The 24,916-nt window shown below is 40.2% G+C and overlaps 1 protein-coding gene across 1 annotated transcript in view; it reads right to left on the bottom strand.

Annotated features, from left to right (window-relative positions):
* Positions 1-5,995: 5,995 nt before the first annotated feature.
* lamc3 (laminin, gamma 3) overlaps positions 5,996-24,916 on the bottom strand; it is an 87,731-nt gene continuing 68,810 nt past the window's right edge. The window contains exons 12-27 of the mRNA XM_067484821.1: positions 21,988-22,176; positions 21,490-21,735; positions 19,724-19,877; positions 19,472-19,614; positions 19,148-19,326; positions 15,615-15,795; positions 14,326-14,564; positions 13,178-13,254; positions 12,736-12,870; positions 11,077-11,296; positions 10,569-10,715; positions 10,173-10,275; positions 9,487-9,686; positions 9,033-9,173; positions 8,821-8,920; positions 5,996-8,462 (exon numbers count right to left, since the gene is read on the bottom strand). Of these exons, the coding sequence (XP_067340922.1) occupies positions 8,200-8,462; positions 8,821-8,920; positions 9,033-9,173; positions 9,487-9,686; positions 10,173-10,275; positions 10,569-10,715; positions 11,077-11,296; positions 12,736-12,870; positions 13,178-13,254; positions 14,326-14,564; positions 15,615-15,795; positions 19,148-19,326; positions 19,472-19,614; positions 19,724-19,877; positions 21,490-21,735; positions 21,988-22,176 (2,717 nt within the window). The 3' untranslated portion in view covers positions 5,996-8,199. The remainder of the gene's footprint in view (positions 8,463-8,820; positions 8,921-9,032; positions 9,174-9,486; positions 9,687-10,172; positions 10,276-10,568; positions 10,716-11,076; positions 11,297-12,735; positions 12,871-13,177; positions 13,255-14,325; positions 14,565-15,614; positions 15,796-19,147; positions 19,327-19,471; positions 19,615-19,723; positions 19,878-21,489; positions 21,736-21,987; positions 22,177-24,916) is intronic.

The following is a 24,916-nucleotide window of genomic DNA, read 5'->3' as shown; positions in this document are numbered from 1 at the left end:
TACAGTCGGAGGAAGTGGAACCAATTCATTTACAGATGAAGTAAATATTCATTTTAAATATCATTTGGTCATTTTGATCTGCCTGGCATAGTGTTTCATCTTTTTTGGTCGTGTATTTTTTTTTTATGTCATTTGGCTCATTTTTTACCTTTTTGACTGAGCTCTTCAACTTTTAAAAGATTTTCTGTCAATTTTTTTGGATACATTAAGTGTTTGTGATTTTGATGGAGTGACCCTGTGATGCGTCATTTCAGTGAAAACTAATAATAAATATCGTATCATCTGGTGTTTGACTTAAATGATATATTTTCAAAATAAGAAAACACCAAAATATATTGATAAGTGGGTAAGAAAAGGAAGCAGCTTTCAGAACAGTTTTTTCTGTAATCTTCAAGGTATTAATACAGTATCTGCAGACGTTTATAACCCAGACGCCTTGCAACCTAAAAAGTTTCTTACATGTTTTAATTAGCCTACAGCTATGAGTCATCTTCCCCCAGCAGGTGCATGTTTTAGAGCACAAAACCTCCACCAGAGTGGGTTGAACCGGGGCTAAATAAAGCTATGTCACCTCAGAGAGTTTCCAAACTTCAAGTCGCTGTCACGCAAGTGAATCTCTCCCAAGCACAATTATGTCTGCTTTCACCACAGAGAAAGAAAATCCTAATCTTTACAGACATCTGCGACACACGTTACACTGTGTGATCCTACAAAGATAATGGATGAATTTCCTTTAAAATGATAATAAATGAAAAAAATTGTGAGGAGAGCAAGGAGGAGACTGTGTGTCTTTATTGTCTGCCTGCCTCTATTCAGAGATAATTATCACACGTCACCTTTTCTCTTCAACCAACATTTCAATCTGACAACTTGCCAAAAGAATTACGAACCTGAAAGTGTTCTCCTCCCAAAACAGGTAGAGAAAATCCCATACAAGGATTTTATTATTGCCCTATTATCTCCACATTTGGCTTTTAAACACATTGCAAAAGTATTCACGCCCCCCTGGAATTTTTACAAACATAAACATATTTTATTGGGATTTTATGTGATAGACCAACACTCAGTGCCACATAATTGTGAAGTGAAAGGAGAATGATAAATGGTTTTCAAAATTATTTAAAAATAAATATCTGAAAAGTGTAGCCTGCATTTGTATTTTGCCCCCTTTACTCTGATACCACTGACTACAATCCAGTGGAACCAATTGTCTTCCGAAGTCACCTAATTAGTAAACAGACTGTGTGTAATTCTGTGAAGCCCTCAGCAGCAGAGATCCACAGCTCAGGTGGGAGAATCTGTGCACAGGACAACTATTAGTCATACACTCCACAAATCTGGCCTTTATGGAAGAGTGGCAAGAAGAAAGCCATTGTGGAAAGAAAGCCATAAGAGGTCCCCACAAGCTATGTGGGGGGGGACAGCAAACATGTGGAAGAAGTTTCTCTGGTCAGATGAGACCAAAATGTAACTTTTTGGCCTAAATGCAAAATGCTGTGTGTGGCTGAAACCTAACACTGCACATCCCCCTGAACGAACCATCCCCACCGTGAAACATGGCGGTGGCAGCATCATGTTGTGGGGATGCTTTTCTTCAGCAGGGACACGGTCAGAGTTGATGGAAAGATGGATGGAGCCAAATACAGGGCGATCTTAGAAGAAAACCTGTTAGTCTGCAAAAGACTTGGGACTGGTGAGGAGGTTCACCTTCCAGCAGGACAACAACCCTAAACATGCAGCCAGAGCTACAATGTGATGGTTTAGATCAAAGCATATTCATTTGTTAGGATGACCCAGTCAAAGTCCAGACCTCAATCCAATTGAGAATCTGTGGCAAGATCTGAAAATTGCTGTTCACAGACGCTCTCCATCCAATCTGACTGAGCTTGAGCTATTTTGCAAAGAAGAATGGGGAAATATTTCCCTCTCTAGATGTGCAAAGCTGGTAGAGACAAATCCCAAAAGACCTGCAGCTGTAAAAGGCGGTTTTACAAAGTATTGACTCAGGGGCCACACTTTTCAGATACTTATTTGTAAAAAAATTCTTAAAACCATTCATCATTTTCGTTTCACTTCACAGTTATGCACCACTTTGTGTTCGTCTATCACATACAATCCCAATAAAATACTGCGAGGCACTGTATGTTCTATGTTGAAGTGAACGTCTGATAAAGAACAGAAACTATCACATTACTTGAGGTAAAATAAAAATATAATTTTTTTCCCACTAAGTTCTCCCCAATAAGAGTCGAGTTGATATATCCACCAGTATTTTCAACAATGAAGTATGTTTACATTTAGTGTCAGTCTGCAACCTGGATTAGCTTGTAGAACTCCAGAAACTATAAAAACACATCAGACACACTGGTCCAAATGGTAACATATTGAATAAAAAAAAAAAATAACAAGATTGGCTCATATGCTCAGAATTACCATCACTTTTTTCAGCAGTAAGTAGAAGCAAGCCAGTGTTAGCTGCACATGCACGGGACCTTGTTATAACCGAAATCACAGCCCCACAGGATAATTAAAGTTATATTTTCAATGCATAAAATGAGCTTAAACTAAATGTTTAGTATCATACATGCAAAATTGATGGTCAGCTTTCCCATCAATCATCCATGTTTATTCGGTGGACTCATTTTGGCACCATGTGTACAGTGGCTTGTTTTTCTGCAAATGATTTTGTGTTTGCCTTTATTGCGCTGATCTAAATCTCCTCTTATCTGCCAATTTATTCAAAACATGTTCACTCTACACACACACACACACACACACACACACACACACACACGTCAGGAACTCGAATTAAACCATGAAAGCTTTCATGGTTTAATTCGAGTTCCTCTAAAGCTTTACAATTCCCAACAGGAGGCACAGTGTGTTCATCTTCAGTGGGAAATGCAGCAGGACTTGAGGCATCAGGTTTCATCACACGAAACCTTTCTCTTTATAGTTTTAACGTGAATGATTCCACTTGTTGCAATGCTGGGAGCCGAGCCATTTTCAGTCTCGTCACACGAGAGTCTGACTTCTCCTTCATCAGGACAGGCATTAATGACATCACACCGAAGGGTTGTATTCATGGTACCGATAAGCATGTGAGCAAGTGTATACAGATGTGTACAGATGCTGTGCAGCCCAGTAGAACATGGGGCATATTGCAGACTTTTTTGTACTATGACAAACAATCTCGTGAGTATGAACACAACATTTTCATAACTGCAAACCTTTTGTTTGTATATATAAAAATGAGTCACATACAGGACAAATACCTTTTTCAAACCTGTGGTTTCTGATGTATTTTTGAAACATATGACATTTTGTTCTTGTTGTGAGCTTATTTAATCTATACACCCCACTTACAGCACGCTGACATCCTCAGCTCCTGTGTGATTGATATGAAAGCAAATAAAAGGAAGAGGAAAAAAAGCAGCTCTTGGATTTATCTCACAGTACATGGGGCAGGGTACGTTTGGCATGGATAAGAGAGGATATTTTTGGTTGGGCACACACTTATTTAGTTTCCTTTTTTGAGTTGCTTTAATGAGTAGCTGTGAAGGGGGACGAGAGGCACGGTGGGTGTTGTGTCAGTAATTATCTTTGATGTTAAGGATTTGCAGTTGTGTTGCCTGCTAAGACCATTGCCAGGCATCTGTGTTCCTTGTTTTGGTGGATTTCAAAGCAGCTAATTTGACATTTGCATGTTTGTCTTAAGGAGAAATTAATAAGCCACAGCGTTTTTTTCATTGTTAGTGTGTCGCATGACATCCAACATATGCCATGTGTCACATACTGTCGGCTCACACCTTGACACACAAAGTAGAAAATATGAAGGTTCCTATATGTCAGAGAGCAGCTAATTTTTTGCCACACCACCAAAAACCAACAACATCTAAAGTTGAGGTGTTTAAATCATCATCATACAGGAATTTAGTCGAATTAAATAAGATTTTCTCCTTAACTTAATGTAAATTTTGTTAATTTCATGTTAATTCAAATTCTAGTCTATTAGCAGAAATAACCATCATAACGATTAGTGTTGAATTAACACCCCACAGTAGCAGACGTCAGAAGTTGTCTTTGCAGCTGCAGCTGAAAGCTCTTTATGTCAAAGTGATTTAGTTTTCATTTTTTTATTTTTTATTTTTTTTACAAAATGTTCAAGTTACTTGTCCAAGGTTTAACAAACTTGAAATGATTTACAGAGTAGCTTAAGAATATGGCAGCAAGTCCAAGCTTGCTGAAGTTGTGTCCATTGGGCTAAAGAGTTATACTCTGTCTTTAAACTGAATCATGAAAAATACAGACATTTTTTAGTTTTAAACTTTTTTAGGTTGGAAACACATCTTTATGTTGATCTTTGTCTGAAATCGAACTCACATTTTAAAAAAATGACTAGAAAATGCAATTGGTAAATACAGTTTACCTCATCCCCTTATAAGTGCAACTAACTTAGCAACCAGTTACTTTCCTGTTATCTTCACTGTTTTTGTTTGGTGATGGGGGACTGGAGCCTAAGAAACAATCCTTCACACACACACACACACACACACACACGCTCATTTAGAGTCACCAACTGACGCAACTGCATGTTGTATCTGGGGCTGGAGGAAACTCAAGGCTGCTCACCTGTTCACATGACCTTGTGACTGTGAAGTGGGTGTGATAACCACTCCACCACTATTCTGCCCACAGTCAACAATATTATATCAGACTGACACTTTAAACATAATAAAAAAAAAAGACGAGGCAAACTGAGCATCACTGTAGGGAAATCACCCAACTTTAAATCTTTTCTCCTTAAGTCAGGCATGAATAGAAAAAACATAATTTCTAATTAAAAAAACCTTCACTACAGGCCTATGGGAAGATTTAGCAAGGAGCTGCACTCTATTTTCCTTTTAACATTTTGTTTGCTCCAAATGTCTTGACTACATGAAACCTTAAAAATCATTTTCAAGCATTTTTAATGAATAGAACTCCCATCCCCGATACTCTAATGAGAATGTGGTGTTTAATACTGATGGAGCTGTGCTACTGTACATTTGGAAATTAGCTGATCTAACACTGAAAGACACACATTGCAGGTGGAAGAAGGTTTTGGGGGAGTTGAAAAGATATGAGATCAAACTGAAGTGAGTGTTTCTCTAATGCTCTCTTCTCTCTTCTTGAACTTGCAATAACAGCAGCAAAGTCTCTTGTCAAATCTGTGTGATAGGATGTGACAAACACATTCGCTTCACTTGAATCAAATGTTTTGAAACCTTTGCTCTGCACCACTAGAGAGATGTGATGTTTTGGTTAAAAGGATGGTTTATTAATCCTAATTAGTTATATATGTTTGAACCAACTGTGAGCAAAATCCCAGCAAATGAGGACTTAATATAACAGCTTTCATTCCTTATACTGTTTAATATTTTCTCACAAATAAGTAGTTCTCTATGGACACGTCCTTTCTTTTAGCTTTCAGAATTAAGCTTGAATTCATTGCAATAGGAAGCACTAATATTGTAATAACATAATGACTCGGAGGACTCTGCTATTCTGCTCACTGCCTCTCAACAGTGATGAACACAGCACTGACACTGATCTCTGCTTAGCTGCTGAACTGGAGGAAAAATGACTGTATATTCCAAATTCCCCAAACTTTGAGCTGTATTTATCCACATGATGGATTTTCTTCATGAATACCATCAAACTTGGGGAGTTTGGTTGAATTTGTAATTGTGGTATTTTGCCAGAGTCTTGCTGAAAACAAAATTGATTTTCTTGCTAGAGTTCCACAGAGACACTGCTGGTTTTTGACCTTGTGCAACTTTTGATACATTGACATCACATGTACTAAATAAGAAAAGCAGGTTTTTGGGGTGTACACCTTTCAGTCCTGACATGTCAGACCACCTATTTCATAAATTATTTCAATTGTGTTTGGCCAATATGTGGGACAGCATACAGTCTGTACCATAAAGTGGATATAAAGAAAAAACCTCTATATAGTGCACATTCTATTTCTACTATTACAAGACAGCACATTACAGAAAGAGCATGTGACCACAATAATATAAATGCTTAGTGAGGTTAAAGGAAAAGTTTGACATTTTTTGAGGAAATATATGAATAAACATTTATGTAATAACCCAGCTACTGCTTTGTGCTTACTTGATATAAGCACAAAAACTGAAAAACAAGGGATAATAGCTAGTCTGGATCATGTCGGTAGTTTAGTCAAATTTAAAGCCCCAGTATGTAGATGTTTAACACAATAATAACTGCTTGCTACACTGATTTGTAATAAGGTAAAGGCATCTCTGGCATAATCTCTGGAATACTTAAAGTGGGAAAAAGGCCATGAAGCAAAGATGAATGAAAGAGAGACTGGCAGAACAGGAGTAAATATCAGCCTGTACGGTACCTGTTGGCAAAAGAGATGCAAGGCGACAGGATGGACACTGAGCTGTTCCACCTGTAAATTAAAACCAAGCCAAGTGTCACTTTTTGTCAAAGCAATCCATAATTTGTAAGTTTTCTTAGGTCTTTCTAAGTGTGGAAAATTTGACCAGTGCATGGAAATAAAACGAGCATGCAAGTTTAATTCAAGATATAACTTTATTGTAAAGATGCAGGGTTTTTAGCGGATAGAAGGCCAGAAAGACTGGTACAGAAACCTGGGACTTTTACTTTTTAATGTGAAATTAAAAACTATGAAGTCATACCTTTATAAAATCCTATAGTATTACTCTAACATGAGTAATATTATCGACATCAATCTTGGGCTCCCGATGCTTTCTCTGCTGCCTCAGTAACAGCTACAGCTTTGACACAATAGCACGTGTAGCACTGTTGAAGAGGAAGACTGTGATGTAAAAGGGGATTTCCAAAATATCAAATCCTGCTTATTGGGCTTTAACGTTAAACAAAATTGAGGCTATTAATGGAGAATCCAGAAGACACTACACATAGCAAAGACACATCCCTGTGTGTACAGACGCGGGGCCTGTATCTCTGTTCTTGAATCACAGCAAAAAACAAAAGACAACACACTCTATAAGTTGAAATGCGAGATAACTAATCAGGGCTAATTCAGTGACGCACCACTGCATGGTGAAGGTTCAGAAACAGCAAGCACATCTTCCAAAGACTTAATACATTTTTGTAATTGTTTTTTGTTTAGTGAGTTACCACCGAAATGTTGTACCATGATATACAATGTTAAGCTTTATTTCAGCTGCAATATTATTGTAAAGTGCAGTGTCCATAAACATTTTAGTATGAAAACTAGAAAAGTAGAAAAACGTTCTTTTATTGAGTAATGGTTTGAAGGCCTTACGCACTCAAAACATGGCTAAAAGTACTATAACTAGGAGTATGTAGATGTGTAACTGGTAGCTTGTAGTCTGCTTTTCAGCGTAAGAACAAAAACTGTGTCTCTCAGACAATGTGGGTACTGCATCACATGATCAGCCTTGCCAACGGAATACGTGCTACGCAAACACCATTCATTTTAGCCCTGAGGTCAGACAGCGCGACCAGCCGTGAGCCTAACACAATGGATGTTTGAACATTTGGTGACACAGAAAAGAAAAGAAACGGAGAAACCATAAAAACAGAGAGGTAGGCAATGTGAAAATCCTGAACACAGGTTGTGTGCCATTGAAGCCTGACCTGAATCCCACTGAGGCCAAGACGACTAATTGTTAATTAAGCCACGGTGATGAAAAAGAACTCAAGTGTAAATGAATCTGTCAGTCTGGAGGAGCAGTCAGACACACCTTTTACCCCCACAAAGGGAAATCAGCATTATTTTAAACTTGACAGTGCACTTCAGCGATTCAGAATGCCTTCTTATTATTCATAGTGAAATTAAAGTTTGGATGCTGTTGGTGTAAAGAGAGTGTGAGGGGAAAAATGATGGAAACAAAAAAACAGAAGGAACATTATGTCCAAATCATGGGAGACAGTGGGGAAAACTGCATCATTTGGTGGAGATGTGTGTGTCAATTTACAGGGTGAGAACATAAATTGTACCTTTAGGCAAAAATCAGAAAGAAGGAAGAATAAAAAAAGGGGGGGAAATCACAGATTTCTTTTGAAGCTGAATAAAAAGTGACCACAGACCCTTCTATTAACAAAATCCTCCCAGACGTTTCTGATGTTGAGCTGTCATATAAATGACTTCATCCACATCACCTACAGTATCTAGCCATTGCCTGCTCCTGAGGCCTGGGGGCAGGACTGAGGCAAGTTTAAGGCAATGTCCCTGAGACTGTCTCTCTCCTCTCTGATCTCCTGTAAGTCCTTTTCGATGAGGGACAACCTGCTCTGCTGTTCCTTGGCAGCTGAATGCAGCTTCTGGATCTTCGAGCTCAGCGTCGGGCTCTCAACACTCGCGCGAAGCATGCTCAGACGGCGCGCCGTCTCATTCAAGATGAGGTCAAAGCGCTCCAGGGGCACGTTCCCATCTGGTCCGGACATGCAAGAGAGATGACAGATGGAGAGAGAGAGAGAAGAGGTGGTGGCTTCAAGAGTTTCTGTTCTTCAGCGTGTGGCTTGTAAATACCAGTCATACATCAGTTATTCTAATGGAGGATCAGTCTGACTGATAACCTAATTACAGTGATTTGGTCATTATCCTTTCAAGCATGTCAACATATTGACCATAAAGTGCCTCTGTCTTTTTTTAAAAAACTCTACTAGTTGTACAATATATTAGGAAATGGGTTTGAATCACTATATCAGATAATGATACCTCAGAAAAATACAGCAGAATAGATTTAATAGGCTGAAATTCTGCTGGAACTTTTAAAGTGCAGTACTTACCAATCTTGGTGATTAGTTCAGTCAGTGTGACGGAATAAGCTTCTAATTGGAGCTTGGCTGCTTCCATGTCTACCTTTAGATTGGTCAGAGACAACTCAGGCTGGGAAAAAGAAGTGATACCTTAGAAACAATCCTGTAAGCTGCACAAACAATGTGTAGATCAATATACATAGATTCTGCTGTTCAAATGTGTATATGTCTGTGTTAAGTACCTCTGGGGCAGTTTGGGAGTTTGCTGTCTCACTGAGCATCTCCTGCTCAGCCAGCAGCTGTACAGCAGAGTCAATATGGGAGCTAAGGTGAGCAGATGCAGTCCTGGTATGTTTGGCCTGGGTCAGAACAGCCTTGGATTCCTGCAGACAGAGAAAAATTAGGAAAGTTATTAGAGTTCACCCTGAGGGGAATGGCCAAATGAAACGGCATGGCAACAGCTGTCACTGTGAATTTCTACAATCTTTTTTGTAGATGTAGAGATATTCACCTGGATAAATGTTATTATGACCTGCATGAATGTTTGCACCATGTTTCATGGCAGTCCATCCAAAAGCTGTCAAGACAGTTGACCAAAAAAAACAACAAAAAACAAACAAACAAAAAAAGCCTCACAGAGACACTAGAGGGATAAAAAGAGGGACAAAAATTTGGTTAATGAAAACAAGCACAAACCTTTGCCACAGCATTTGCTGTTTGTTCCACCTGTTCTGTGATGTTGTAGAGGGGAGAGTTTTCCAAAGCCGGTTTTAGCATCTGCACAATCTGTGACACCTTTTTACCGACATCAGCGAGAACCTTTTCTTCCAGGGGTCTCTCCTTTTTTATCGCTGCCTTTGTCTGGGCCTGCTGACGAGGCCACTCCCTCACCATGTCTGAGTGGAGATTGGGACAAATGCAGGTGTTAGGATCTGATTAAAACTGAAAGTTATCTTCAATTACCAAGAAGTCTTGCTAAATTTTATGACAACCGTACGCAATCTTATTTTGTTCGACGCATCTGTTCATTGGAAATCTGAGCAGACAAAACCATGAAGATTTTCTTTGTATATTATAAACACCATTTCATTCATGTAGCTGATGCTGTAAAAATTCCAAACATTACACTTCATCACATTTTCCACATAAGCTGATGCTCCGTCCAATGCATGACAAGTAGGTTAAAACATCACAATAGCGATGACATATTTATTACAGTGATACTTGAGTCTGTAACTCTTATGTTTGTTTTCAGTCTTGGTACTTGACATTTCAATTTGAGCAGAATAATTCAGTTGGCTGTTCAACAAAAACAATAATGCAAGGCAGACAGCAAAACAGTGAAGAAGATAAACAAGTTAGACAGAGAGAAAAAGACGCACTTTCTAGTTCTTTGTGCAGGGAGACAACTTCTGATTCCACCTCTTTCCCTGTCACCACAGACGACAAAGCCACAACCTTTGCTCCTCGAGCGCGAGCTTGCAGCTTTAGGAAGAGGCACAAAGAATGAAAACATTAGCTCAGTGGAGCCAAGTGTATTCAAAGGTTGCAACAACAATCAAAATCTTTAATGCAATGTAAATAATGGGAAGCTGACTTATGGTTAAAAAACAAAGAGCATCTACAGCTATATAACGTTTATGCAGCAAAAGCATATTGGTTGGGTTGCCATGCCACCGTAAAGGCTAACAAATGTTTTTTTTACTGAAGAGTAAAATGCAATGCCTATTTAACATATATAGTCATAATACACGACATGGTGTGGTAAACATAGTCACCTCATTGACGTCTTCCACCATCTCCATCTTTTTGCTCGTGGTCGCTTTTAGAGTCTCTGTCTTATTACTGATCTTACCGATGACATCATCTTTGGCCTGAATTTGCCGGTCGAGCTCCTTTGTCTGTTTTAACAGTTCCTCACCCCACTTGATAAAAAGCAACAAGACACAAGACAAGTTCACTGCTTTGGTAAAAATTCCAACAATATTAATATTTCTTTGTTATTTTTGTCTGCTTAGAGATGCTCTCGAACAACACATACCCCTATGAGCAGCAAAATGCTGCCAGAATCATCTCTCCTGTGCTTACCCACTTTCCCCCTCTGCTTGCCAAATATTAAATCGAGAAAATAAAATGGAGTGCACTTAACGGCCCACTCTTTGTCTAAAGAGCTGCTTATAAAATGTATGACAGTCATTCCAGCACTAATTGGACTAAACAATTCACTCATCGGAATATAATGTAAAAAAATCCATTTGTGCCTCGTAGGATGCTGTCCAAACTGACCTTTGTTGTACGGTTGGACGAATGTGTTTGGTTGAACTGTGTTTGGTCGGGCTGTGGTGATGGCATGGCATCTGTCAGAGCCAGCTGATGTAAGGATGATGTAATGTTACTCAGGGCAAGCTTTAACTCAGCGGCTTCCTCCTCCAGGGCCAGCTGTGAGGCTACAGTATCATTCACCTGTGCTGTCAAGTTCTCCTTCTGCTGCTGCATTTGTGCTATTCTGAGATGAAAGAATAGAAAGAAGGCAGAGAGAATGTAATTAAATATAATGTAATGGGCACTTTTTTTTTTAAATAATGTTGATTACATGAGAAGAGTATCAGTATCAGGGTGACACCTGTTCATTTGATTTGTTAGTGATACTGTGCTATAGACCCATTAAAACCCTGCATGTTTCACATTGAGCAGGTTAAATTTCAAGTCATGAAAAGGCTGCGATGTGCAATATTGAAGTCATATAAATAAATCTGTGAACAAGACAATGTGCCTTAGTATAAGTGAGTAAGAGAGGGTAAAGAGAAGGCAACATTGTGTAAATGCATGAATTTATGAAGTGTGGTAGGAAGGTGCCGGAAATGTTAAAGTGCCATTTTCATCACCTCCACAGCTGTAATTACATCCAATCTGTTTTGCATCAACTGAACAGATACATAAAATCACAGTATGTGTCATTCCTGCTTTTTTCCAACTGCTGCAAGCACACACAGTTCTCTGCCCTGCTAAAAATAATTTATTTTCACAATAACTAATTTAACATCTCTGATAGAATACTTGCAGGAAATAAATAAGTACTTTCTGCTCTTGCAACAAAGGCATGTCTGCAAATGACAAGTGCAATTTTTCTCCCTGTACAAGAAAATGTAGTGGAGCAATAGTACAACGTAGTAGAAAGTAAAAATATTTAAGTAAGGCACTAATGCCTCAAAAGTTTCTGACGAGAACAGCCTCCGTTAAAGACACTGGTCACATGTGAGGCTCAGTAACTTTTGTCATTTTTTTGCATTGGATAGCCATCCTGCCTATAAAAAGCAACGGATCTGCTTAAGTACCAACACATGGGGAAATATGGGTGGGAAATGCAATTTTATGCTGCCCATCTGTGCATAAACTGCTCAGTTCACATCGTGAAAGTGACACAAACACACACACACATGCACGCTGTCGTACAGCAGTGCTCCAAAGATTAACAGAACTCTCCTGAACCAAGCTGACTACTGTTAGAAGGGGGTAATCAATTTTGAGTTTTTTCGCTTCTTGCTCTCATCATGGCCACCGGAGGGCTTTTTGCATCATTCTGTCTAGAATTCAGGATAATCCTTAGAGCAATCACACGCTAGGAGATGCAGCGAGCGTGCGGCAAATCCAAGAAAGCAATAGGCTTACAGTGGAAGGAAGCTGTCCCCCTGTGGCTAAATGTCTTACTCCTAAACTCCAATGTGCTTTAAAAGGCTACTGTGAAGAAGAGGAACTTGAGCTACATGTATAATACAAGGATAGGTGCACTTTGTTAGAAATATACTGCGGAAGCACAATAATCCAGGGAGTCAAGCAGCTTGTCGGGATTTTGCAATAAAGTATGCTTTATGTGAGAGGGAGATATTATTTCTGCTGGTGTTTTTCTGTGTGGGCGCGTGTTTGGGTTGGGTTTTTTGTGCTCACTGCTCCGTTAGGTTCCTGATATACTCCTCTGTGGAGTTGTCCTGCAGTAGATCCATCAGGAAACCGAAGGTCTGTTTTGAGGCTCTTACTGCCCTGCTGGCTATGGCCTCGATGTCATCTGCCATTTCTCTGTGGCTAAAAGGCAGGGACAAGGAAGACCAAGTTAAAGAGGAGGACAAAAGGAGAGAGTAAGTAACACAGAATAACAAAAGGGGCTGATATAGTGGATTTCAGCATGGATAACTGTCCCCTCACTGGCTCTCGCGTACAACGCAACTACATAATAGTGCTGCATAGTCTGAGAAGCTGAGGGCATCAATTCAACTAACCACCATGTAAGGGACAAGCTAAAGGAAGGAAGATGGGAGAGATGAAATTGCACAGCATACAACACTGGTCTCTGCTCACAATGTGCCACTAACAGTCAGTTGACCTGACTTACCTTTTCATGAGGACCTGTGAGTCATTGACCATAATGTTCCACTTGTTAGGTCCTGACACCACCTCAAAAGGAATGATCTATGAAAAATATAGAGTGAAAGAAACATGCTGAGCAGATGTGAAAAAGGAAAGAAATGCATGCCTGGCCTTGAAGAGACTGTTTTGACAAGTTTAATTAAATCATGCGAACTAAAGTCTGAATCTAATAATTAAGGGATTTTTCACACTACAGCAGACTGGGGATGTTTTTTTCTTAGAGCGAGCGAAAATGACTGGATCTGCTCGAAAAACCTGTGTGCACCCCAGAAAAGCAGACATGAGTTTGCTTCAAAATGGAGGTCGGATGTTTGCTTTAAAGTTGCAAACACTAAAAGTCATCTATTAAACCTCTTCACTTAAATAATAGCAGTTCAGAATAAGGGCATGTGAAAAGCCTTCTTCAGTAATAAATCCCCTGAAGTATTGTCCTGATAAATGGAATGTGTATACAGTCAAATGCTGAATCCTTCCCTGAGTGACATTTAATTTGAGAAAATGCAAATAAAAAGGAGAAAACTAAATCAACAATTGCCACACTAGCATTTTTCTCTTCAATTTGGGAGGGAGGGTGGGGTGGGGGACGGGTGGCTTATTAATATGGAATTAAATTGCTGCTGCTTCAGGCTTACCCCAGTGATAAGAGCTACAGAGGTATTTCTGCACACACACGCACACGCACACGCACACACACACACACACACACAATGTACAATTGGAAATAGAGAGCTATATATTGGCAGAACAAGTTCTCTCATCTCCACAAACCTACAAAACACAGCAGTGGTATCATAATAGATTCCTGCAAGCGTTGGAAAAAGATGGTGAAAAGTCTGGTGGGAGGGTGAAGTACAAGTTGTTATATTTTAGCGTCCATCAAACATGCCTGGGATTATCCTTTGAAGGCAGGTGTTTGCCTCTCAGTAGGAGGGTGGTGGTGGGGTAGTGAAGGATTGTTTTGCTCTGGGAGATCTTTGTGGATACATCAGAAGAAGCTCCACCAAGGACAAAGCAGTCATGCACACAACCAGTGGATTCCATGCAATAAGCTACTTAAGGTAACTACGTGAACCTTATCCAAAGATGAAGATAAAGTACGCTTGATTCACCTACCATGTTGTCCAGGTCCAGTGTGGCCTGCTTTAGCTGTTTCTGAGATGCTCTAATCATTGACACAGTGTCTGTGAAGGTTTGACACACACCTCTGCTCCCCTCATCCTTTTCCTTTTCCTCTTTCTCGGCCATGCTGATGCTGCAGTTCAAAGAATTTGTAATGCTATACAGCTGGGCTAAGAGTGTGCCTGTGGAAGCTTCCAGCAAGGAAAACTGTTTTATGAAGGCCTCCCGTGCCTCTGAAAGAACAAAGAGCACAAAGCAAATAAAACCACATTAAGTCCTTAACGGAGTGTTTCACTAAAGAATGTTAGTCTTCCAACTCTTTGTAGCTTGTAAGCTGCATTTTAACACGTCTCCTTCACTGACTGTGTGAACTCAGACGCTCGTCCTTCCCATCCATCTGCTTATAGTCTGAAAAGATGTACAGATTTTAACACTTTGTCTCGGTCTCACTTTAAGCAGAGTAAGACAGAGCTGATACGGAGCTCATCAACAATGTCTCTGGATCTTTGTCGCCGCGTTCTTGGTTTGTGTCTTTGTGCACTATAAAATGAGACTTCTTTAACACGTGTGCCCCACTGTGTGGTTTTGCTCCACGGTGTGGCCACGCAGTGAGTCTATTGCTCCCACATACTCATTAAATAATTAGCGGGCCACCCAGAGTCTAAAGGGGCATGGCTGGTAACTATGTGTGTAGAGATATGTGGGTGTAGGGAGGGGGATTGTTAGACAACTGTTATCCTGATTGCAACTATAATCATTATAAACCAGGGATTAGAGATGCGCCGCCTGTCATATAAATAGGGATTAAGTTGGTCACACGGCGCCTTGTTCTATATTGTTATGATTTGTCTCCATTTGGCCTGTGCAGCTGAGCCTGTAAGCCCTCTACCCTCCAAAGATAATGAGGATATATCAGCATTGTGCTTTAGTAATTGGGAGAGGTTTGTATTGTTGCCCGCTTCCTGATTTAATTGCTTTGTTGTGTTGTTTTCTGTAACAGCGTCACACTGAGGAGACACAGACAGAGCAACAGCCCATTTGCAGAACGCCGGGGGCGGTGTCAAATTTCGTAGCCACGCTGGCTGGTATTGTATGCACTGATATGGCATGTTATCATCTCACAGCCAAAATGTGACACAATAGTTACAATGGCACATAAAGGGGATTCGTGTTTCACAAAGCACAGGCTGCCAAGTGTCTCTTCAGATGTCATGAACACACGAGGAAACATTAAAAGGAGTGACAGGCCAAGTGGAATTATCTTGGCTTCTGGCTGAGGTTACCTTGGAAGGCCAGAAAATCCTCCAGAGCATTGGGGAGAGTATCCTCCCTCTGGTGCTCATGCTCGTAAAGCCTGGCCATGTGATACTTCAGCAAGTGGTGCTGCTTCCCAAATCTACCTCGGCAATCAAAGTGAGCCAGCAGCTTCTCCAAATCCTGCAGGCGGGTTCTCAGCTTTTCTGCCTGTAATAGCACCAAGATTTATTACTGATGGTGTCAATGAGAATACAAATTTTTGTGAGCACAAAAAAAGAAACAAAGGCCTGTGACTACAAATACCACAACAATATATCTATCCATCTAGATCTTTATTTATTTATTCAGGCACAGGGACTGACACAGGACTCTGATTCTTGGAACACTGACATCAAAATGTAGTATTTCAAGAAAAGCAATGAATAAATGAATATCAACAATGGGATAAGGACAGAATATGATTTTCACATCTGCATCTACTCACACTGTTCTGTGCAGGGCATGCAGCTGAGGGAAACATTTCACCAGATAACTAGATAAGGCTTCTAAAAGAATGAAAGCCCTGGCCTGAAAATGAAATAAAGCTTCTGTGACTGGCACCGATTTGTTGGCCCTGGCAGTTAAATGGTCCATACCTATAAAAAAGAGAGCCTGTCATCTCATGGGATCACACCTCTTTTTCAAACAAGTAGGCTGATTACAGCCATTGCACATGTGTCCAGTGGGCTTTCTGTAGCAGGAATATTTGTGATTGTTTACTGTTTTAGTTGCTGAGCTTGCATCTTCAGTCCAGCCATTTTAACAACAGGTATTACACACGCTTTATTAAAAAAACAACTGCCCTCCTCTGCAGTGATTCATTTTTACCCTGGAACAAGTAACATCTATCTTTTTCATTATTTTATCCAATTCTTTATTTTACTGCTTTCCAGTCTCTTTTTAATATCTTCTTTGATCATCAATCACACATTTCTGTCTCTTTCAACCTTCTCCTTTTTGTGCTCGTTAGTCTTTTTCCTTCTTGTGTGTAAGCCAGAGGAAAATGTGAGCAGAAAGATAGAGAGCGGGAGAGGCAGCAAGGGAGAGCTGGGGGAGACTGAGGACAGTGAGAGTAATTGCAGGTGTTCAGAGCAGACGAGGTTTGGGATGTTCACTGAATTGCTAACACTGTGGAAATAACAGCATGCATTCACACAGGTACAAGTCGGTCCGAAGAGAACACATAGCCACTTTAGCTAGAACAAGAATATGTACAGGGAAAAGACAGAACATGTTGGCAGTATTGGATTGGCCTCAGAAGACAAATTCGTGGACACAGCACCTTAGCACACGGACGTGGGTTGCAACAAATCTATAGGGACGGAGAGAAGCTGCACAGGAGATCATTAGAGCAAATGTCTCTTTCTGTTTCACTGCACATCCACTGTTTACTTGCAATTTACAAATACAAAGGGGACATATGGCTGTCGTGGGGGGCTACAAAGGCAGGGTGTGCTGGGGGACTGCGCTATTTCAAGAACAAATGGCACATAATAATAGTGAGAGTCAAGGTGCAATCCATACTTGATGTAGGAGCAAACAGTTCTAGCAAACATTAACATGAATATGTACAACAATATTTGCAAGTATTAAGTATAAACCCTATACAGATTCCAAGCAAGGACATTAGTACTTAGTCAGGTAGTGTGTGCCCCTATTTTAAGGTACTGATAATTACATGGGAATTATGGCCTCACAGTAATCTGACGGCATGGTTACTTGTGCCTCTCCATACAAAGACGTCGCAAGTATTGTAAATAAATAGTGACAAAACTAATGAATTTGTTAGTTAAGTGAGTACTATTTGACAATCTTCCTAATCAATTAATCAAAATGCAGACAAACTCAGTGACATTGCCTTGTAAGGACTTGCTGCCTTTTTAAAAACCTCCTGGTCTGTAAGGTAACACTTGCTGATCCCTGTGGGGGAAATTAAGGTGTTACAGCAGCTGAGAAAAGTCTCAAAAAAGCTCCTAGAATAGAAATAGAGAAAAATGTAGCATGCATTAATAATGAAACCTTGCGATGGAAATTTTATTCAGTATTTTATGGCATTTTAAATACTTATTTTTATTCAAATTACCAGTGGGAGAATAATAAACAATGACAATGTTAGCTGCAGCCAAAAAGCATATAATAAGCTAAAAAATATGATGCTTTCCTGTTTAGTTTAATAGTAATCAGCACTGTGCAGCAGATAAATAGCACTACTTTATAAGCACTACTTGTAAAACCCTTACATAATAACTAGGCTCCAATCATTATTTTTAACCATTTTTGTATTTGTAACACAAGCACTTGTGTGTTTGAAACAGGATTATCATCGGCGTTTGAACGTCTTTCAAATTACTGTTTTGTTTGTCCACAGCTGATATAAAGTTTTGAAAAACCCCGCAAGTAGCAACTAGCTGGTGGACATATTTAGCAGATATTTCCTACAGGAATTACTGGAGACCAAAAATAGGAAGAAGTGTGAATATTGGACTTAAATTCATTAGGCGAACAGAAATACAACTTCAAATGAATATTTTGTTTGCCTCTGCCAAAAGATGAGAAGAAAAACTTCTGGTAACTCCCAAGCTGTCGTGTGTTTATGCATTGTATCCTCTTTGCTGGCCTGCTTATATTATCCAGCTGTAATGCTACATTTAGACCTTCGTTATGTTCAAAGTTCAATGATGTGTAATTTCTTCAGTGTGAGGATGGGAGTGCTGCTGTGTGCAGCCACTGGAGCTAGTGTTATGCCCTGAGCTGACTGTCATTAAATGCTACCAATCCACAGGCTGGCTGCTTGCTAAAACACATTAGGCCTCATGTGAGAACTCTTTTACACTCTTGCCTTATATTTCTCCTACTTTTTCAATGCATCTTGCTTAACAAGTGTTTCCCATGAGGTTCACCAAATTCTTTTAACCTCACAAATTTTCACCACTTTCACTATTAGCGACACCTCGTTCAGAAGGAGCTTGTTCATGACATTTGATTATTAACAGAATCCAAAGCCCTAATATTGCTATACAGGTTTGCCCGCTCTGCCACTGTACGTTAGTGCCAATAATAATAATACGGTGACCAGAACATCCATTTCTATATCACATTGAAACTTGGTCATTTAAACATTTAAAATGTCAGTAAAGTCAAAGTCAATAGAAAGGTAGTCGGTCTGTTAATGACACGTGCAGCAAATCTGGACCCTCTGTGAATTTGGTAGTATGAGAAAATTGGTAAATGCCTCAATTACTTTTAAATTGCACAAATCGTTCTGAACGAGGCCCATTGTCCCCTTTCAAATTTCCTCACACATAAATATTGTAGCTGTGATGCTCGCGAGTGGAGCATCTGAAGTTTTTTAAAGGTAAAGCTGATCTTAGTAATGAAAGTAAGGTAAAGAATAATGTGAGATAGTTAACACAGTACTGGTTATTCACAAAAAAATTACAAAATGTAGAAAAATGGTTGCCAGATTTAGAATTTCATTAAATTGTGGTTCTTATACAAACGCACACAGACATAAACTCACCTGTTTTTTGACAAGTCCATAGCAAACTGGACATTCCTCACACTGGTGTGTGGCTCTGTTGTGGAAATAGTTTAGCTCACATTTGTCACACTTGTAACCCACAAAGCCCTGGCGACAGTGGCAGGTGCCATTACTCTGACACTGCATGGAAACGGAGCCCATGGGGTCACAGTTACAGGCTGGGAGAAGACACAAATGGAGAAAAGAACATTTCAAGAGGTGGAAGTGCCTTTATGTATGAACGTTATTAGTGGGTGTATTATTGGATTAAAGGATGGTGCGGGTCTGGAGTGCAGTAGCAATGCTTGAAGCGGAGTCCAGTACCTCTGCAACCTCGTGATGAGAATCCAAAGAAGCCAGCACGGCAAGAATCACACAGCCTCCCCTCCACTCCTGAATGACACACACACTGCCCTGTGACTGGATGACATGCGATGGACGATGATCCAACTGGATTACACTGGCACCTAGGAGGGGCAGGAATCGTATCTAAATAACAGATTCCGTCTGGAACTCAGTTATTACAATGTATATTTGATACATTTCTCTCACGGCTTGCTCTGGAGCTCTGTTTACCTTTCACATCCTACACCCGTTTGGAGGTTGAAGAAGCCAACTTCACAATAACTGCAATCCCACCCACTCACATGATCGAGGCACTGGCAATTTCCTGTCTGAGGGTGGCAGTCATTTACATGCCCAGAGGTTCCAGCAGGATTGCAGCTGCAGGCTAGAGAAAACAATTTCACTATTAAATCAAACATTACATTACATTTCTGACAGTTTAAGTTTTGCCCATGTATCACCTCAGAATGAAGGACTTTTTATTGATTTGATCCCAGAGAGCTTGAGGGAAAGTGAAAAGAAAATAACAGACTGTACCAGGGAGATTCATGGGTCGCTCACTGACACTGTTCTGTAAAGAAGATCAACCTGGGGCTTACACATAGAAAAGAAGTATTATGAAAAAAATCTAAAAAAAAAAAGGGATGAACATATCACAACTATTATTCTTTGGTTCTCTTTCTGCCTTTTTTAACTTGAGTTTCGTTCATTTTGAGCGTTTTCCGTTCCCCTATTGTAATAACTCTTTCCCCCTTTATCTTTCTTTGTGGCTATCTTTCTGATTCACAGCCCCTGGTTCACCCCATTAACATCTTTGGCTTTTCATGACTGAAGAATACTACATCTGTTGAATCTAAACTCCATAATTGAGAAGTCAAGTCCATTTGAATTAATTATTTTCTGCATTCCTTCAAAAGTTGAACCCAAGCCCTAATAGAATATTACCTGAATAGTGTTCAGACTATCACTGGACTCTTAGCTATGCTGTGGTAAACAGACCAGTCAGAATAATAACAGGCACATAATTTATGTGTGTCCCCTTTAAATACATTTAAAAATACTCTGCTTTAAATAATCTGTGTTTTGTTTTTTACCAAAAAGTCCAAGTTTTGAATTCCTCAATGTCAAACCTAGAGTCTATGAATGTGCAAATAGTTTTCATGTCAAAACTTCAACTGCTGCACGTAAGATGTCCCCTAACTCTCTGGAAAAAAAAGTGTTTTTGTGCAGTGCATGCTTTAGGTTTTCATATCCCACCTGTATAAGTTCTCCCAAAGGTGCTGTTCAGAACCGCATTCTAAGTGTTGATAAATGGAACCACTTGTGGCCAAAGCACTTTACAGTGCTGCTTCTCATTCACACACAGATGACGACAGCTGCCAGCTAAAAGATCCTCGTCTAACCAAAGAGCACTTTGACAGGTAGCTAGGCGGAAGTCGTACCACTGACTCTGTGATTCATTGACGTCTGCTCTACCAACTGAGCAACAGCCACCCAAATAAATGGTGTTGCAGGACACATCCTTTGCTGAGAGATGGATGGCCAAGTCTGACATCAATCCCTGAGAGGTGAAACATCTTCAAGAACTACAAGCAAGTCCAGTACCTTTGGGACACCCATGACCGGGATGAGTGAGAATTTTCACAGACCTGTTTAAGTTGCATACTATACTTGGAATGGCTTCCAAATTAGCTGAAAGGAACAAATAATTACTTAAATGTCCACGTTTAGTGTAAAGAAAACATTTTCTATTCAGCAGCTGAATGTAAAAACATCCTTCTAGCATCAAACTCTGCACGTACAGTTCATCATTCTGCAAACTGAAGGTCGAACAAGCAAGTAACACCAAGCAGAACACATTCTGGAGTCCATAAGGACTTGAACACTGCCCTACAGAAAGAAAATCCCCTTTTTTCCCCAGATCTCTAAATAAATTATAAACGTAATAATAAATTAATCAGCCCACGTTCCATCGAAGTCCCTCCACAGTTACTCACGCTTGCACTTCTGGCCAGCTGTCTGGTTCAAGGGATTGCCGTAGAAACCCTGCTGGCAGTGTTGGCAGTGGTCACCCTCTGTGTGTCCCAGGCATTTCAGACATCGCCCAGTGATGCGGTCACATATTCCCACAGCGTTGAAGTCCACATTGCCATTGCAGTTACACTTGATGCACGGTCGAACTGTCCCAGATTGTCCTAGGGGATCGCCATAGTAACCATCTTCACACATCTGACAGCGCATCCCTACACAACGGGAAAAATGAAAGAGGTGGGCAGGAATTAGATGGACGTCTGAACTGAAACACTTTTGAAGGTTATTCTCATGTCACATCAGAGTTCAAATTAAAAACTCATTTGGGACTTCTCACTGAAGAATGACAGTCTTTCCAGTGTCTTGTAGAAATGTACTTATCATTTTGTTCTTGACAATGAAGCTCATTACTGACTGTCTGGAGACATAAGAAATTATTTTACATTTTCAGTGGTTCATCTCACCTGTCTGTCCTGCAGGGCAGTTGGTACAGACCACCTGTCCTGTTGCTACAATTTGGGCACAGCTGCTACGGTCAGGGCAAGGGCAAGGCTGACAATCACCAGGTGTGCCCATCAGAGCATTGCCATAGTAACCATCCAGACAATATTCACAGGTCGTCCCGGCGGTGAAGTCGGAGCACTCACACAAACCTGAAACAACAGGGAGAGGAGTGTAACCAGCTTATGTGCATCACTTTTTTCCCCACACACCTTGGTCTTGACACAAATGGACCACCGTGGTGATATTTCCCCCATCACCAGCAGAGTGTGCTGTGTCTCTGACCATGACTCTGACCAACCACTTTTCACAAACACTCCACTCTATAGCCCAATCTGCTAAGAAAACATTCCCCACAGCCCACCATGGAGAGCAAAAGACAACTAAATTCACCCTGGCTATAATTGCTTTGGGAAATATAAGAGCCAAAATGCAGTCGGAAAGACCTGCAAGAAGTAAAGCAATTCCCCCACCAAGTGAAAGAGATTACCGATTCTATGATGTACTAAAACAATCAACTGTTGATGTGCAAGTTGTAGAAAAATAACTCAGAGCTTCCAAACACTTGAGAGGATTTGTTTGTGTGCAACATGTGGTAACATACATATGTGTAATACATCACATTTGCAGTCCTCATTATGCCACATTTCAGATACAGTGAGCCACACGCAGTGCTGCATTACATGACATGATGAGCAGAAAGAAATGTCCACAGCAGTGAAGAAACTGACATAATGTCTGAATGGACTGTATGACTGTAAGGCAGCAAAAAAACAAGATTCAGGGTAAAACAACCATGTCTCTTGCTGTGACCTGCAGTGGCTCTAACGTCACAGGCTGAGAAGACAGGAGCCACATACACCCTCAAAACCTCCTGTGCGATTGCCAAACAGCAGCTTCTGAAATGAAACAGAGGAAATCTGACATAATATAATGTGGCATTCTAATTTAATAACCGACTGACCAAACATTACAGAGCACCAGAAAGTAATAAGTGTTAACCACGAAGAAGAAAGCCACCGCAAAGACACTTACGAAGTTCAATTTATTAAAAAATCACAAGGAGCAGATATTCATTAAATTTTAATAAACATTTATGCATTTTAATCAGTAACAAAATAATAGCTGCTTTTGTGCTGCTGTGTGTAAGTGCAAGAGGATATTTCGGATTCCTGCTGCATTGACGTGATGTTTTGCTTTTAGGATTCACTGATCAGGGAACTTAATAATTTGAGTCATGTTTAAAATTTCAAAGTTTCTCAAATGACTTTAGCATGGGCTGATAACAATAATTGCACTGATTTTCTAGAGAACACCAATAAGATCTTGATGCATAGCAAATAATCCGCGGGCATGCGATTTTACAGAATCCTCATTAAAATTTCCCATCACTCCCTCATAGCCCATGGTGTTATTCAGTGAGAAGCTCTACGCTGTGCAAATTTTAAATCAGCTCACACCACTGAATATTGGAGGAAAGAAATTCATGCCTCTAGTTACGGGGTCACTTCAACAGTGTCTCCCATCACTAAATAAAGCCCTGTTATCTTCAGAACAGTAAGTCAACTATATGAGATAGAATAACTTCTGCAAAGCTAAATTGATCACACAGCCATTAGATGGAACAATTATCACATTGTCTGATGAAGTGAAGACTTCTGGGTAAAAATCATTAGTTCTTTGGTGAGTTGAGGTGAATAATACATGACTTCTAAGCATGTAAAAGCAGTCATTTTAACAGAGTACTTAGTAATAATGATTGTTCCTAACATAAAGATGTGAATCCTTCTTGAATTTCACAAGGCATTACAATGACACTGATGGTGTGCAGTGTCAATTCCCAATGAGCCATGGTAGATTTAATGGCAGCAGAAATGTGCTGACTTTACTGAGTGTGAAGATGACTGAGCGTGATATGAGGCAGTAGAGCCACCAAGGGCCTCCTCGACACTATTATCATTCCATCGCCTCCACCGAAAAGCTAACAGCATGTATCCCAAAGTGTCGTTGAATGGCAGGATCGCTCTTCACATGATATTCACTATCTTCATGGTAATTATCATTACATCATAGACATTCGTGCAGAATAATTTTATCAATGAATCAATGGCTGTTCATTCAGCCTTAATGAATTGAGATTACTGTGAATCTTCCCATGGAGCTGCGTACTTTGAATCCTTTGACAAAAATCCACACAATACAGCTATTCTGCTCTCGCCCTCTCATACTCTTCCTCTTTCAGCTATGGAGCGCTGCACTTCAGCAATCCGCTCTGTGCCTGAACTCGGCTTGTCTGTTCTGTGATGGCAAAGCAATATTTCTGCATGGGAAACAAGCAGTTTTCTTTTTGAAGAGCAGTCCTCAGTCATATGCACATCACACTCCAAAGAGCTCCCATCTACTGCTGCTGTACCTCATGCCCCCACAGTGCTACTCTTTGTACTCTCTCCACAGAAATACACACACATCCAGGACTAATGCACTTCATTAAGGTAGCCACTTGTGGAGGACAGGAATACATTGGAATACATCACTGTAGGCTACCTGCAGAGGCACAGACAGACACTACAGAATGAATGAAAAAGTGGCAGTTTTCCATTCCACCTTTTTCCACATTTCTCCTCTTCAGTGTGTTTATACTTGTGCGTCATTCATTGTTCCTCTCAAACAAAGTGTGATGACGAGTTCTTTTAAAGGTAGCGGTCATCATTATTTGCGGTAGCTTGTCATAGCTCGAACATCAGATGGCAGGTCTTTCTAAAGGAGAAAGTGCAATGTGTGGGGTCTTTGATGACGTGTGAGCCCAGAAACTTAAACGCAACATGTGGCTGTTTGAATTATGAGCCTGTTTAGGCTACTTTCTTTTTAGGCTACTTTCTGTTATGGCTAATC

This window comes from Channa argus, chromosome 18 (assembly GCF_033026475.1).
Source record: "Channa argus isolate prfri chromosome 18, Channa argus male v1.0, whole genome shotgun sequence".
In the NCBI taxonomy this organism is placed as follows: domain Eukaryota; kingdom Metazoa; phylum Chordata; class Actinopteri; order Anabantiformes; family Channidae; genus Channa; species Channa argus.
This window is presented reverse-complemented; position numbering and strand designations above follow the sequence as displayed.